This window comes from Oncorhynchus gorbuscha, linkage group LG20 (assembly GCF_021184085.1).
Source record: "Oncorhynchus gorbuscha isolate QuinsamMale2020 ecotype Even-year linkage group LG20, OgorEven_v1.0, whole genome shotgun sequence".
In the NCBI taxonomy this organism is placed as follows: domain Eukaryota; kingdom Metazoa; phylum Chordata; class Actinopteri; order Salmoniformes; family Salmonidae; genus Oncorhynchus; species Oncorhynchus gorbuscha.
The window spans coordinates 256,311-273,340 of NC_060192.1; the positions used below are offsets into that span (position 1 = coordinate 256,311).

The 17,030-nt window shown below is 45.7% G+C and overlaps 1 protein-coding gene across 2 annotated transcripts in view; it reads left to right on the forward strand.

Annotated features, from left to right (window-relative positions):
* LOC124006641 (zinc finger FYVE domain-containing protein 16-like) overlaps positions 1–12,761 on the forward strand; it is a 48,052-nt gene extending 35,291 nt beyond the window's left edge. Inside the window, exons 5-16 of one of the 2 annotated variants that reach the window (XM_046316689.1) lie at positions 1,593–1,769; positions 2,426–2,565; positions 2,880–3,234; positions 3,514–3,669; positions 5,965–6,189; positions 7,419–7,501; positions 8,042–8,146; positions 10,590–10,740; positions 11,285–11,528; positions 11,832–11,937; positions 12,146–12,322; positions 12,602–12,761. In XM_046316689.1, the coding sequence (XP_046172645.1) occupies positions 1,593–1,769; positions 2,426–2,565; positions 2,880–3,234; positions 3,514–3,669; positions 5,965–6,189; positions 7,419–7,501; positions 8,042–8,146; positions 10,590–10,740; positions 11,285–11,528; positions 11,832–11,937; positions 12,146–12,322; positions 12,602–12,760 (2,078 nt within the window). In that variant the 3' untranslated portion in view covers position 12,761. The remainder of the gene's footprint in view (positions 1–1,592; positions 1,770–2,425; positions 2,566–2,879; positions 3,235–3,513; positions 3,670–5,964; positions 6,190–7,418; positions 7,502–8,041; positions 8,147–10,589; positions 10,741–11,284; positions 11,529–11,831; positions 11,938–12,145; positions 12,323–12,601) is intronic. The other variant, XM_046316690.1, reaches the window with a different exon arrangement.
* Positions 12,762–17,030: the final 4,269 nt, after the last annotated feature.

Here is a 17,030-nt window from a genome sequence, read left to right on the forward strand (position 1 = left end):
CTCTCTCTCTCTCTCACCTCCCCCTCTCTCTCTCTCTCTCACCTCCCCCTCTATCTCTCTCTCTCTCTCACCTCCCCTCTATCTCTCTCTCTCTCTCTCTCTCACCTCCCCCTCTCTCTCTCTCTCTCTCACCTCTCCCCCCTCTCTCTCTCTCTCTCTCACCTCCCCTCTCTCTCTCTCTCTCTCTCTCACCTCCCCCTCTATCTCTCTCTCTCTCACCTCCCCCTCTCTATCTCTCTCTCTCTCACCTCCCCCCTCTCTATCTCTCTCACCTCCCCCTCTCTCTCTCTCTCACCTCCCCCTCTCTCTCTCTCACCTCCCCCTCTATCTCTCTCTCTCACCCCCCTCTATCTCTCTCTCTCACCTCCCTCTCTCTCTCTCTCACCTCCCCCCTCTCTCTCTCTCTCACCTCCCCCTCTCTCTCTCTCTCACCTCCCCCTCTCTCTCTCTCACCTCTCTATCTCTCTCTCTCACCCCCCTCTATCTCTCTCTCTCACCCCCCTCAATCTCTCTCTCACCTCCCCCTCTATCTCTCTCTCACCTCCCCCTCTATCTCTCTCTCACCTCCCCTCTATCTCTCTCTCTCACCTCCCCCTCTATCTCTCTCTCACCTCCCCCTCTCTCTCTCTCTCACCTCCCCCTCTATCTCTCTCACCTCTCCCTCTATCTCTCTCCCTCTCCCTCTATCTCTCTCACCTCCCCTCTCTCTCTCTCTCTCTCTCTCACCTCTCCCTCTCTCTCTCTCTCACCTCCCCCTCTATCTCTCTCTCTCACCTCCCCCTCTATCTCTCTCTCTCTCTCACCTCCCCTCTATCTCCCTCTCTCTCACCTCTCCCTCTCACCTCTCCCTCTCTCTCTCTCACCTCTCCCCTCTCTCTCTCACCTCTCCTCTCTCTCTCTCACCTCTCCCTCTATCTCTCTCTCTCACCTCCCCTCTCTCTCTCTCTCTCACCTCCCCCTCTCTCTCTCTCTCTCTCTCTCACCTCCCCCTCTCTCTCTCTCTCTCTCTCTCACCTCCCCCTCTATCTCTCTCTCTCTCACCTCCCCCTCTATCTCTCTCTCTCTCACCTCCCCTCTATCTCTCTCTCACCTCCCCTCTATCCCCCTCTATCTCTCTCACCTCTCTCTCACCTCTCCCTCTCTCTCTCTCTCTCTCACCTCCCCCTCTATCTCCCTCTCTCTCACCTCTCCCTCTCACCTCTCCCTCTCTCTCTCTCTCACCTCCCCTCTCTCTCTCTCACCTCTCCCTCTCTCTCTCTCACCTCTCCCTCTATCTCTCTCTCTCACCTCCCCCTCTCTCTCTCTCTCACCTCCCCTCCTCTCTCTCTCTCTCTCTCTCACCTCCCCCTCTATCTCTCTCTCTCTCTCTCTCACCTCCCCCCTATCTCTCTCTCTCTCACCTCCCCCTCTATCTCTCTCTCTCTCACCTCCCCCTCTATCTCTCTCTCACCTCCCCCTCTATCCCCCTCTATCTCTCTCACCTCTCTCTCACCTCTCCCTCTATCTCTCTCACCTCTCCCTCTATCTCTCTCTCTCTCTCACCTCCCCTCTCTCACCTCCCCCCTCTCTCTCTCTCTCACCTCCCCCTCTAGCCCAGGCTCTGGAGCGTATGATGAGTCCGACAGGTCCGAGCCCGAACCCCAACGTCCCGTCAGAGTACTGCAGCACAATCCCCCCCCTGCAACAGGCCCGGGCTGCAGGCACCCTCAACTCCCCTCCGCCCACCGTCATGGTGCCCGTCTCCGTGCTCAAAACCCCCTGCAGCGACGGTACTTATGCACCCCTTGAACTAGTATCAAGGGTTGCTGTTGTTTAATGGTGTTCCCAAAAGGGATAAACATCCTCTTGCTCTCCATTGGATAGCTTAGCCAGCCACAGTTTGGCTATAATGAAGAATTTAGATTTTTATCATTTCCATTTTTTACCAGATTTCCTGTTTTATTTTCCCTTGTTTCTCATTTGTATTCAGTGTTTCCCCTATCATTTTGCCATGGCTTGCCATGGCTGCTGAGTGACTCAAACATTATAACAAACTCAATGGGGGCCCCATGCCATGACACTTTTGGAATTTTAGATTCTCCCAGACTGTCTTTATTTTGGTGATTGTTAGTTCGACAAAGATCTTATTTTAAAGATATATATATCTCCATTATCTTTTCGACATACTTTATATTTGGTTTAATTTAACACTGACAACGTTTAACCATCCCTTAAAATGATTTCCCCAAAAAATCGTATCATATATATATATTTTTGTATATTTTTTTTTATCGTAGTTTTGGTGAGTGGAGGCAAGATTTTAGCAGCGGCCGCTAATTTAATATAGGGAAACACTGGTATAAATTTAGCGCTCTAAACAACACTTTAAATAGGGAAATTGGGGAAAATGACAGAAATCCCTGTCCCTGTGTGGTGGATGTGTCAGGTTGTCCTCGTGAGCAGAAGCGTGTGTGGTTTGCAGATGGCATCTTGCCCAACGGAGAGGTGGCCGACACCACCAGGCTATCTGTGACTGGCAGAAGGAGTTCCCAGGAGTCCAGCCCTGTCACACCAGACCCCCCTACGGTAAGAGGAGGAGCTCTATATAGACACACACCCACGTAAGAGGCACCTACTCTTTCAAGGGTTTTTCTTTATTTGTACTATTTCCTACATTGTAGAATAATAGTGAAGACATCAAAACTATGAAATAACACATGGAACCATGTTGGAACCAAGAAAAAGTGTTAAACAAATCAGGAAAAACCCTGGAATGAGAAGGTGTGTCTAAACTTTTGATTGGTACTGTACACACACACCCATTGTAAAATCCTTAGACGCACACGTTTGTTTATTTTCTCTTTCATCCCATCCATTTCTCATCCCGCCGTCTCTTCCAGGCTGGCAGCAGAGTATCCCCTGGCTTTGCAGCGGTGTCTGAGGGTGGTATGTTGGCCCCTGAGGTCCCAGCAAAGTTGGAGGTTGTGCGCCCCCCAGTGTCAGGGCCCTGGGACTACAGCCTGCTGTGTGGGCTAGGGAGCTGCGTAGAGAGGAGCCCCAGTCTGCTGCCAGAGGATGACGAGGGCCTGCCACCTCTACTCATCACCACCGGAGAAGAGGAGGGGGGAGGAGATCTATTGGTGGAGGAGCGACCTGCCCCCTGCCAGATCCTGCTCCTATTGGAGGAGGGAGGCCCACGACCTTTAACTTTTGTCCTCAATGCCAACCTGCTGGTCAATGTCAAACTAGTCAGCTGTGAGTAGAACATCCATCTCTATCCTCTTGTAAAGTGGCTTCCTCACCTCTCCCTTCCTTTGTCTGCACTGATCTGAAAAGATGGGACTGTTGAACGCAATATGGTGGATTCCTACCGGGTACATTCCCTGTCCACTTTCTTCAAATCAGTTCAGGTGATGGGAAGGTGAAAAAGAGAGGGTGTTACCTTGGAGTTTTGAGATCGAACGCAAACCTCCTTATTCCTAGTCCCAGTCCCAAACTAATGTGTTTCCTCACGTTGTCTCTACTCTCCTGTAGACTGCAGTAGGAAGTGCTGGTGTCTGGGCTCCAGTGGTCTACAGACAGTAGGGCAGAGGGAGGTAGTGTTCATCCTGGAGTGTCTGTCTGAGGAGAGATCTCTGCCCAAAGACCTGTTCACGCTGTACCTCTCCATCTACCAGGACGCACAGAGGGGTAGATACACACACACACACACACACACACACACACACACACACACACACACACACACACACACACACACACACACACACACACACACACACACACACACACACACACAGCCTGTTCCTCTCCATCTACCAGGACGCACAGAGGGGTAGATGCACGCACACACACACACACACACACACACACACACAGCCTGTTCCTCTCCATCTACCAGGACGCACAGAGGTAGACGGAAACACACACACACAGACAGACCTGCACGCATTTTGCATACCATTCACGCAATTTTAGGTCCATGTACACTGGTACGAAAGACGACCCTGTGGTTTCTGACTCAGCCGTCTGAAATTGGAGCTGAGCCAATCTGAGGACTTGGCCGAGGAGAAGAATTCTCTGCTCCGACCAGCCCCCAATTGATTTGGATGTGATATGAAAGTAGAGGGCTGTATGTTTCTAGAACCGTACCGCAATTGAGAATCGATTCACGTTTAGATGGAGTGTTTGGCTGTTTTGGTTTCCAGAGCAAATGCACCTTTCTAACAGAACAGGTAAGGTCCTTGGACTATAAGGAGTAACGTTAGGCTCCATTCGTCCATTATTGGGTTACATTACCCCTACATTTTATGTGAAAGTGTCATTGAGGCCACTAGCAACATCCTTTAGGATCAAACATAAGACTGCTGTGTTGGCTACATTGTTTGTAATCACTTAAGACTCTAGGGGCTCTATTTTAACAAACCTAACGAAATGGGCAATCCAAGCGCAGGCGGTAGCGCTATAGGTTCAGGGGTGTGTCAGAAATATTTCTGATATTTTCACTATCACAATTATTGTCACACTTGCTGACGTTGGTGTGAAAGGGCCGGGTTTCGATGGATCAACAAGTTGCGGGTGTGTCGAGGCTTGTCCCCTCACTGGCCAATCAGAACGTGCTCCATGGCCAAATAATATGGTTGCTTCAAGTTGTGTATTTACAATATTCTATATAGTGGCTTGGAATCAACTCCAACTCCAATGTTAGTATGTTATAGTTTGCATAAAGGGCTTACAGAAATGAAATAATGAAATGTAGAACTATCCAGTAGCTAAACATGTTAACTTGAACCCATTTACAGTCCACATTGTTCTAAGTAAATGCGTGGCTTCAATAGCATGCACACTGATATAGGGTCTAGGCCTACTGTAAATTACATTATAGCCGAGCATGGACATGACAAACTTAGTCAATGAGCAGTATTCAATTCAATATTGATAAGGCCTTAAAAGAGAACAAATAATTTAAACAAAACGAAACAACTTGTTTTAAATAGGCACACTAACAGGCACTAAAATTTCTCCACGTGGACATACAATATTAAAACCAAGCAGACTTTGGAGGGTTTTACACACATCCACACTTTTCACAGTAGCTGGACAAAATTCAATATAAAGAGAGGGAGAATGTCCACTCACCGTTATACTGCTCCCAATTAGGCCTATATTTTATTAACATAAATCGTAACCATTTTATAGATCACATCTCCAGAAGTTGCAGTGCAAGTTGTCCCAATTTTACCAAGAAGCTGAATCATTCTAATACATGGTGGTTGTAACAAAATGAAAACGAAAAACAAGCAATCATTTTTATTTTTTTGCGACAACAATAAATAAATGTCCAATGTAACGTCGTAAAATCACCACCAACTTTTGGTGGGTCTTAAATATCCTTATCAGCGGTGCCTGAAATTTGATCTCGTTTTTAAGGACATGCCTAAAATATTTCCACCCCGCACATCTGAGCGCGAGCGAGTAGATAAAAGACGGGTGAATTGTCGAACCTGGCGTTAGGGCTGGAAAATGCCAGTGCGCTAGTTTTTACATGATGAAATTGCTAACTAACGTGCGTTTGACACGATCACCGCCTTAACGCCAGCCAAAAATAGAGCCCTCGGTTTCAGGAAATCGCAGTTACTGGTTCCTCAAAAATACAAACTGCTCCAGTTTCCTGATGGTGGGAGTTGACTGACCCCCTTAGGTCCTCCCCTCATCAAAATCCTAGGGGGAGCCCTGATTTGTACATTTAAACATATTTCTAGTAATCTATTGAATAGCAGCCAGTTTAGTACCCATAAGTCTATAGCCTACCATTTCTACTGAGGCGGTCTTCTGCCAATATCATTAGGCTAAAAAAGGTGCATTTGCCGATGATTTGAGCAGTGTGGGTGTTGCATAGCGTGTCGTCGTGGGCGCCGGGGGTGCTGCCACTGTGCTGAAGTGGTACTCTGCACACACTGACCTCTGTCTCTCCCCCTCCCTTAGGGAAGTTTGTGGAGGAGCTGGGCAACGTGGCGTTCACGGGTAGTTTCCTGGGTAGTAAGGAGCACGGTGGGGTGCTGTTCTTCTCCCCTACCTTTCAGGCCCTGGAGGGCCTCTGTCTGCCACCACAGCCCTTCCTCTGTGGCCTGCTCATCCAGAGGCTGGAGGTGCCCTGGGCCAAGGTCTTCCCCCTTAGACTGCTCCTACGGCTGGGAGCAGAACACAGTGGTGAGCCCCCAACAGTTACTAGCCTTGTCTAGGTTCAGTGGTAATACATGCATGGTAAATAGTTTCATAAACATTACATATGGATTTGCATTCATATCTGCATCAGAAGTACCAAATGCAGAATTACAAGACTTTTCTATTTTTTGAGTTATTACATAAATCCAATTAGAGTGTCAAAGTCATTCCGGAAAATGTTTTTGCAGGGTGGGACATTATATGGAGGACCATGCAGCCTATTCCCTATAATGTAAACTCCAACAGAAATAACTTTAAATGTAGAACTTCAAATTAAACCAAATAATTTGCCCTCATGACTACAGGTTTCAATGCCGTTTTTTTTGCCAATTTGCAAAACAAATTCTCTATGAATTTATTGTTACAAATAAGCTTGCACGTTTGCTAGGCAACTAGCCTGCTAACATTAGCCCTACCAGCCGGCTAATGTTACGTTAGCACTGCATGAGTCAGCCAGTTGCTATCAACACCAAACTTACAGCTACATTAAAGTAAACCAACGTTTTGGAAATACATAGTGCCATCTAACCAGGTATCAAATAATGTTACCGGTATATGCAGTTATCTAAAGTAGAGGGAGTGGAGACTTACTGATTGATGGCTGAGTTGGCTGCCAAACAAGAGCCAATGAGAGAGGCGCTTCAGAGGGAGTGTCCACTAATCCAATTGTGATACAGTGAGGTAAATCCAAAGTAGATCAATTCCAGAGTCAATAATCCAGACGGGCGTTTGGTCACAGGAGACGAAGGGAAGAGTCAACAATAAGATAGCGATCGGAGGAATGCTCCAGGCAGATGGAAATGATCACACAGGACAGTCAGCTACTGTAGCACCCTAGTACTATGCTCAGGTTGAAAAACTCTGGTAGCCCACTTCACAGATATCATGCGGCCCCCACGTGTGGGGAATCTACAATTAAGTTACTAAGCCTTTGACCACATTGTTACTTTGAGTAAAAACGTACACTTCCTACCCTTTTTTAAATCAGTTTTTCTGCTAGACGTTTCAAACTTTTGAACTTGGCCAAGACCTAGATATGTGCTTTAGCCTGTAGACTATCGAGATCACCTCTTACTTTGACTCTACTTTACAAACGTGGCCATAGTTTACAGTAATGACCTGATGAAATAGTAATGAAATGATTGCAACAAGTGTTTAGACTGATGTTGAGCCTGATTCTAGTGACCTTTGACCCTATGTGGGTTGTGTTGCAGTGTACCCCAGTACGCTGGTCAGCGTCCGCTTCAGAGAGACTGTGTTCAGAGAGACCGGACACACCATCATGAACCTGCTGGCTGTAAGTACACACACAAACAATTTTATTGTTATTTATTTTATTATACTTCAGAGTATCTTTTTTTCTTTTTGATCAATCTAAACGTTGAATATAACAATTCACATCAAACCTGAAGCTAAGCAGTAAAAGTAGGTCTCCAGCCCTGATTTAAAGCCGAGTTAAGAGAGATCTCCCTGATCCTCTGGGATGATCACTGAGCCAGCATATGCTGTGCAGTGCTCCTGAGTTCAGGTGAGGGCCAGCCGACAGAGGACCGGGATGACACACACAGAGCTAGATCAGGACTCCTGTGGGAGAGACACTGCAGTAGTTTGGTTCCCTGCCAACTTTTCACTGCTGGGAGAGAGGAGCCTGTGAGGGCAGGTCTAACTGGATTATCATACCCTGTCTGTTACAGCTCTGAAACATCTTAAGATACTGTGTGTGTTAGTCTTTTCGAAAATGATTGTCTATGACGCATGTCATATGTCTGAGAGAATGTAGTAGGTCACATGCTATTAATGCCCTCAAGTAAGTTCTGTGTTGCGTTTTTGTTTTCAGGACCTGAGGAACTACCAGTACAGTCTGCCTGCCGTGGAGGGCCTGAGGATCCACATGGAGATGGGCCACAGCTACATAGACATTCCCAAGAGTAGCTTTGCTGAGGTAAGACATTTTGTTTCTATCTGGTTTGAAGGACAAGTTAAAGTTTCAACTTTTCTTTTCAAATATGCAGTTCCTTCAGGAAGTATTCATACCCCTTGATTTATTCCACATTTTGATGTTACTGAATTCTAAATGGGTTAAATGCATGTATTTCTCTCACCCATCTACACACAATTCCTCATAATGACAAAATTCAAACCTATTTTTAGAAATGTTTGCACATTTTTGGAAAATGAAATACTGAAATATCTCATTTGCATAAGCATCTACACCCCTGAGTCAATGCTTTGTAGAAGCACTTTTGGCAGCGATTACAGCTGACAAGTCTCTAAGAGCTTTCCACACCTGGATTGTGCAACATTAGCCCATTTATTATTTTCAAAATTATTCAAGCGTTGTCAAATTGTTTGTTGATCATTGCTAGACAACCATTTTCAGGTGTTGCCAAAACTAACTCGGCCACTCAGGAACACTCACGGTTTTCTTGGTAAGCAACTCCAGTGTAGATGTGGCATTGTATTTTAGGTTATTGTCCTGCTGAAAGGTACAAGCATATACCCATAACATGATGCAGCCACCACTATGCGTGAAGATATAGAGCGCGGTACTCAGTAATGTGTTTTATTGGATTTACCCCCACATAACACTTTGTACTCAGGACACATTTTTTACAGTTTTACTTTAGTACCTTGTTGCAAACAGGAAGTATGTTTTGGAATATTTATTCTGTACCGGCTTTCTTTTCAGTCTGTCATTTAGGTTAGTATTGTGGAGTAACTACAGTGTTGTTGATCCATCCTCAGTTTTCTCCTATCACAGCCATTAAACTCTGTAACTGTTTTAAAGTCACCGTTGGCCTCGTGTTGAAATCCCTGAGTGGTTTCCTCCTCTCCGGCAACTGAGTTGCCTGGATACCTGTATCTTTGTAGTGACTGAGTGTATTGATACACCATCCAAAGTTTAATAGCTTCACCATGCTCAAAGGGATATTCAATGTCCGATTTGTTTTTATTTTTACCAATCTAACAATAGGTGCCATTCTTTGCGAGGCATTTAAAACCCTCCCTGGTCTTTGTGGTTGAATCTGTTTTTAAAATGTACTGCTTGACTGAGGGACCTTACAGATAATTGTATGTGTGGGTACAGAGAAGAGGTTGCGCACAGCGTGAGTCCATGCAATTTATTATATGACTTGTTACTCAAATTGTTACTCCTGAACTTATTTAGGCTTGCCACAACAAAAGGGTTGAATATTTATTGACTTTTTCTAATTAATAATATAAAAATATACATCTTTGAAACATAATTCCACTTTGACATTATTGTATGTAGGCCAGTGACAAAAAAAAAATGTCAATGTAATCCACTTTAAATTCAGGCTGTAACAACAAAATGTAGAAGAAGTCTATGGGTGTGAATCAAATCAAATCAAATCAAATTTTATTTGTTACATACACATGGTTAGCAGATGTTAATGCGAGTGTAGTGAAATGCTTGTGCTTCTAGTTCCGACAATGCAGATAACCAACAAGTAATCTAACTAACAATTCTATGGGTGTGAATACATAAGGATATATGAATGAGTGATGGTACAGAGCATTCTGAAGGCCTATGATCGATGACAGAAGCAGCAGCACAAGTATAGCAAGCCAAAGTGTGTGCATTCTCAGTTCATCTCGTCCACAACATATCAACAATGTGCTGACGAAAACATCGACATATCCCTGTAATCATCAACAACATATTACCATTCGCCATCCTCAACGTCATCATCCCTAGCCTACCACCACCTCTTCCCTGTATTCAAAAGGGCAATTGGGGTGAAGGAGTGTTAAGACTTGTTAATGTAAACCGGGAAACCTGGAACTCATGGTGTAGAAGGTGGGCACAGTCAGACAGGATGAATTCTGCCTTCCTCACCACTTGTCTGCTGGACTCCTGAGATCCTACTGCCTTCTTTCACTATTCTAGTTAGTGCATTCTTTAAAAGCTTTTACACCAAGGTTGCAGTACCAGCAAATCAAAGATCAAAATCATTAACAACAGGAAACTCGGGAAAGGGACCAAAAAAGGCATTGGGTTTATTATCAGTCGTTGTGCCAAGATACTTGTTGTTGTCTACAGTGTCTACCACCTGGCCCTTGACGATAGTGTTTCTTTCATCAGCTGGGCACTTTCATCAGCATGCAGGAGACTGACTATTAGTTGTCCGCAAACATCAGGACCAGTAGCATTAGAGCTAACTAGCATGATTATGCTAAGGCTTGGCTATGCTAATATGCTAAGCCAGGTTGCTATATGCAATTCACGACCTGAATTTGGGGGTGGGTGTATAAAACCCCACCAACTTGCCATTAGTAGGGGAAGAGTGCCTTCTGCAGGTGTTAGAAAGAGCTGGGGATATGTGTTTCGATGCATGTATAACTTTTTGTGTGTTTTCTAGATGCTGAAGGTGGTAAACGCATCTAATGAGCATGTGATCAGTGTGGGCGCTGGCTTCAGCTCTGCGGCGGATTCCCACCTGGTCTGTTTCCAGAATGACGAGGGCAACTACCAGAGCCAGGCCAACAGCCAGCCTGGAAAGACACGCACAGGTCAGTACTAGAGGTCAGAGGACTGTTTTCTGTTTCGAAGAACAGGGTCGTATCTTTAAAAATGTATTTAGCCTTTATTTAACCAGGCAAGTCAGTTAAGAACACATTCTTATTTACAATGACGGCCTAGGAACAGTGGGTTAACTGCCTATTCAGGCCTACACACCGGCCAATCCCAGAATACGCTGGGCCAATTGTGCGCCACCCTATGGGACTCCCAATCACAGCCGGATGTGATACAGCCTGGATTCGATCCAGGGACTGTGGTGACGCATCTTGCACTGAGATGCAGTGCCTTAGACCGCTGCGCCACTCGCGAGCCCGAATTCAAGAGGGCACAAAATGTTTAGTTGTGGACAAGTTCAGGTAGTTCCTTCCTGTCTTAGTCCATTTTCTTCATTGTGGTGTATAATGAATATGACTCTGATAAGAAGCAGGTGTGTCATGACCTTAGATCCTATAGGTCACAGGCCAGTGACTCGAACTGTAACCTGAACTGTTTATATACCTGCTGTGTTACTCAGTCTGTGACCTTATTGTCTAGTTACGGGGGCCAGCTTCGTGGTATTCAACGGTGCTCTGAAGGCTTCGTCGGGCTTCATCGCCAAGTCGAGCATCGTGGAGGACGGTCTGATGGTGCAGATCCCCCCAGAGACCATGGAGGCCCTGCGCGCCGCCCTGAGGTCGCAGACGGACTTCCACATCCCCTGTGGCAAGGCCGACGGAGGGGAGCTCCGGGACAACATCACCGTGCGCTGGGTCGACTGGAGTGCTCCCGTCAACGCTGGGTAAGGGTAATACACACGTGCATTTACACACGCACACTGGGGATTTTCTCCCAGGTGCATGATTGGTTAATTAGTTTGTCCTTACAGTGTGACCAGTGGTGTGGATGGGAAGCCTCTGGAGGGGGTCCACAGTGTGAGGATTCAGCAGGACACAGAGTTTGATCATGATTGGTTAATTAGTTTGTGTCCTTACAGTGTGACCAGTGGTGTGGACGGGAAGCCTCTGGAGGGGGTCCACAGTGTGAGGATTCAGCAGGACACAGAGTTTGATCATGATTGGTTAATTAGTTTGTGTCCTTACAGTGTGACCAGTGGTGTGGACGGGAAGCCTCTGGAGGGGGTCCACAGTGTGAGGATTCAGCAGGACACAGAGTTTGAGTCGGACGGACGCACCATCAGGTGTACTGAGGTGGGAAACACACAGTTCATACGATACACTACTTTTATTGTCCATTTGCATGGACATTAATTTTCTGGGGTCAACAGTGTATTGCAATAACAATTGACCTACATGTGAAGTCCGAGTTCTGTTCACCTTCTCTCACCATCACAACTCTCTGAAACAATTCAGTCTCACTTCCACTGGTCTGTCTGTCTGACTCTGCCTGTCCCTCCAGGTGTTCTACGTGTTGAAGAACCCAGACGTGTTCCTGTCTGCGGTGCTGCCGTCCTGCTGTGTGTTCCAGAGGGAGATGGCTGTGGCCAGCTGTAGTGCTCTGACCCCTCACCTCTCTGTCCTGTCAGCCAGCGGCATCAACTCCCTCGCCCTCCGAGTCTCCACACAAACAGACATGGTAAATAACATCAATACACTATGAAAGGGACTGGGTATCAACTCCCTCGCCCTCCGAGTCTCCACTATGAAAGGGACTGGGTATTGCACCTCTTCTTACCAGGCACTTGCGGACAAATGTGTTTATGAAAATATCTATCATTTAGATTTTATTGATTGCTGTATTAATAAAATATTGTACTAGTGGGTGTTACTGTTCCATCTCTGAAACATAGTGACTGTTTGCCCGTTGAACAGTACAGTCATACTATAACTCTGTCTGCGTTTGTGTGCGTCCCAGGTGGAGTACCAGGCGGGTTCGGGAGGCAGGCTCCTACCCCAGCGCTATATGAACGAGCTGGACAGTGCTCTGATCCCCGTCATCCACGGAGGCTTGGCCAGCGTACCACAGACAGCCATGGACATGGAGTTTATCTTCTACATCACACACACCATTTAACACACACACACAGTCTCACACATGGAAACCCACACACTTTTAAACACACACAGTACATGCAAATACGAACACGCATATAAACACGCAAGTTCAGTTGCACACACACACACAAACTTTTAGACACACGCAGCCTGGATGTCTTTGCACAGAGAAAAACGCTAGAGCTCAGAGGACCATGGACAAGCTGGCAGAACCTGAGGACACAAACAGCCATTAAGACATGGCTTGTGACCGGGCTGAGGAGACATGCACAGCCAATCAGGCGTAGCCAACGACTGAACTAAAGACACGCCGCCAATGGCAGGACATTCCCACATAATCTCTCACTGGAGGCCAGAGGCCTTTTGTCCCTGGATGGACAGTGGGGAAACTGGAACACTGACGTGACTTTCTGTCTAAGAAAAGTCCCGCTGCTTTAACACACAAGGCCAAACACTAAACATATAACGACAACCAAAACTATCCTGACACTGACTATTCTCATCTCTTCCTCTTCTGCCTTCTCGGCTCCTCTTCTGCCTTCTCGGCTCCTCTTCTGCCTTCTCGGCTCCTCTTCTGCCTTCTCGGCTCCTCTTCTGCCTTCTCGGCTCCTCTTCTGCCTTCTCGGCTCCTCTTCTGCCTTCTCGGCTCCTTGCTGGTATCGGTCTGTCAGCCAGTCAAGGAGCAACTTGATGAATGTTTCCAACCAACAAAGATGTATTCACTGTATATTTAGAATGACCACATGGTAAGAAATGATGAATTATAATGATGCTACTTGATTGACAGCTGTACACCACACTTGAGAGGAGACAGCACGAGACTCTGTCCATGTGAAAGGTTAATCGTCATTTGAGGATGTGAATGCTATTTTAGAACGAGGAAATAGCCTCTGAAGTAGCTTCTCGTAAAGGCTGCCATTCTAGAATGACGTTTCAAACTTCCTCTCTCTTCATCAGAGTGTGCAGCCGCGTCTCCATGTGGCAGACCAGTGTGCAGCCGCGTCTCCATGTGGCAGACCAGTGTGCAGCCGCGTCTCCATGTGGCAGACCAGTGTGCAGCCGCGTCTCCATGTGGCAGACCAGTGTGCAGCCGCGTCTCCATGTGGCAGACCAGTGTGCAGCCGCGTCTCCGTGTGGCAGACCAGTGTGCAGCCGCGTCTCCATGTGGCAGACCAGTGTGCAGCCGCGTCTCCGTGTGGCAGACCAGTGTGCAGCCGCGTCTCCGTGTGGCAGACCAGTGTGCAGCCGCGTCTCCGTGTGGCAGACCAGTGTGCAGCCGCGTCTCTGTGTGGCAGACCAGTGTGCAGCCGCGTCTCCATGTGGCAGACCAGTGTGCAGCCGCGTCTCCGTGTGGCAGACCAGTGGTATCTGCATGTTATGTGGGAAGTTCCCTGACACAACTCACTGTCCCGTCTTGTCAAATGTATAGAAGGTAAATGTCGCATATACAAATTGTATTGAGATTTTTTTTTAAAGCTTTAAAGTACTATTTTTGGAAACAGTTCCTTAAATGGAATCAAAGTTTATATTTTCGATAGGATGTTGGCGAGCTGAGTCACTTTCGCAGGTGTAGTACCGATAAATTCAGAGGAGCACAGAGAAAAATATGTGAAGAGTTCCCTTTAGTCCACCTTGATGTCAACTGAAATGTAACATACCAGTGGGATTAGTCCACCAAGTCGAACCAAATACTGCTGCAAAACATGAACATTTGCACAAAAAAAATATATGAATAAAAAGGCATTGATTCACTTTCCTATTTGGAAAGATTGAGACTCTCACCAACACGATGGTGTTCTCCATTTGGATCTACGTCCCCCACAAGCGTCTTGGGACTTGGCTGAAGTCGGTACAGACAGTTTGGGCTACGCACTAATAGGACCCCTCTGTGTAAAGGTGAGACTCACGACCATGTCAGTTGTTTTCCTCTAGTACGCCCACAGGCCTCACAAGACTTGTCTGAAAGTACCTGGTACCAGTCAACAAAATTGTATTCAGACCCCTTCTTTCACATTTAGGTTACAGCCTTATTCTGAAATTGATTCAATAAAAAAATATTCCTCATTAATCTACACATCACCTCATAATGACACAGAGAAAACAGGTTTTTAGAAATCACATAACTTATTTACATAAGTATTCAGACCCTTTACTACGAGGCTCGAAATTGAGCTCAGGTGCATCCTGTTTCCGTTGATCATTCTTGAGATGTTTCTACAACTTGATTGGAGTCCACCTGTGGTAAATTCAATTTATTGGACATGATCTGAAAAGGCACACACCTGTCTATATAAGGTCCCATAGTTGACAGTGCATGTCAGAGCAAAAACCAAGCCATGAGGTCGAAGGAATTATCCGTAGAGTTCATGGACAGGATTGTGTTGAGGCACAGATCTGGGGAAGGGTACCAAAACATTTCTGCAGCATTGAAGGTCCCCAAGAACACTATGGCCTCCATCATTCTTAAATGAAAGAAGTTTGGAACCACCAAGACTTTTCCTTCCTAGAGCTGGCCGCATTCCCTGAATGCCAAGGGTCACGTCTGGAGGAAACCTGGCACCATCCCAACGTTGAAGCATGGTGGTGGCAGCATCATGCTGTGGGGATGTTTTTTAGCGGCAGGGACTGGGAGACTAGTCCGGATCGAGGGAAAGATGAAAAGTACAGAAAGATTCTTGATGAAAACCTGCTCCGGAGCGCTCAGGACCTCAGACTGGGACGAAGGTTCACCTTCCAACAGTACAACGATCCTAAGCACATAACCAAGACAACACAGGAGTGGCTTTGGGACAAGTCTCTGAATGTCATTGGATGGCCCAGCCAGAGCCCGGACTTGAACCCGATCTAACATCTCTGGAGAGACCTGAAAATAGCTGTGCAGCAACGCTCCCCATCCATCCTGAGAGCTTGAGAGGATCTGTACACCTCCCCCCCACACACATTGTGTCACCTCAATGCTTCCATATATGGTAGCGTTATATGTTCTAGTTCCCACGTCCTGTCCAGCAGTAACAGGATGTGCTGCATAAATAAATGACTGATTTAAAGGTGGCTGCTGTATCCTCACTAGCACATTGCTTAGCTTACCTGATAGTTTCTGTCCTCAGTGATTCTACATTTTCTATTGTGAGGACTGTGCCCTGTCTTGTTGAAATGTCAATCACTTACAGAATCTTATGTATTTAGGCCCCAGACCTGGGAGAAATGGGTAGTTTGTCTAAGAGAGTGATTTCATAAGAAAACGTTGTCATTAACCACCAGGTTAAGGTCATGTTTAATCTTCTTGTGGTTAAGGTTTGGGTGATATGTGGTTACGGGTAACTGATGCCATGACTCATGTATGTGCTATAAGCTGACTGTGAATTGGGATTAGTCGACATATTTTGATTTTCTATTAAACAACTGAGATCTTTTGAGTTCTTGTTGGGAGTTCCAACTGTTAGCTAAAGTAAATGCTCCATTGATGTGAACATCCACATGAGAGATGGAGAGCGTGGGAATAGTTTTCAAGAAATGTACATAAATGATAGATTTTCTGTCATTTGTATCAGGAGTACATTTGTTTTCGAGGTTAAAAAAAAATGTATTCTTCTCACTATGAGTGATTTAAGAGAATTTAACAATTAGTAAACTTTCCAATTCAAAAAATAATAATCCAATTCAAAGTATATTTTTGCTTTAAAAAAAAGGTTAAAATGTATTGTTTCATGTAATTCACCCGTATTTATTCATTAACACCAGCTTTATTTGGTAAACCTGGTATCTGGGTCTCATTGAGCTCTTCAAACAATATTCATTTATAAATATTTCACCTTTACTAAATAAAATCATAGCTTTATGTAAATAGCTTTTGTTTTTCTGATTTAGTTGTGACTGCTGGATTGTCTCTTCCCCTGCTGCCTGCTGTTTCTTTCTACTTCAGTCACCCACCAATCAAGTTCGCTGTGCAGTAGGCGACAGCCATCAGAGATGGTAGTAATGTTGTTAGTACTACAGCATCCTCATACATCTATGAAGGTCTGATAATACTTATGACAGGGGTTCGTTCCCAAACTTTTTTTGACCCATGACCCCATTTTGATGTAATAAAAAACTTGCGACCGCACCATGTAAAAAAAGAAGGGGGAAAAAGAAAACGATGTAATCAAACAGCCAATTTTATTTTGTTTCTAACAGTTTGTTACAAGTCAGTCTGACAGTACAGTCAAAGTATTTCAATTTCAATGTGAAGGAAGTATGGTTTGAAGTGACTAAATGCCACGGAAAGGTCATCAGGCACTAATTGTGCA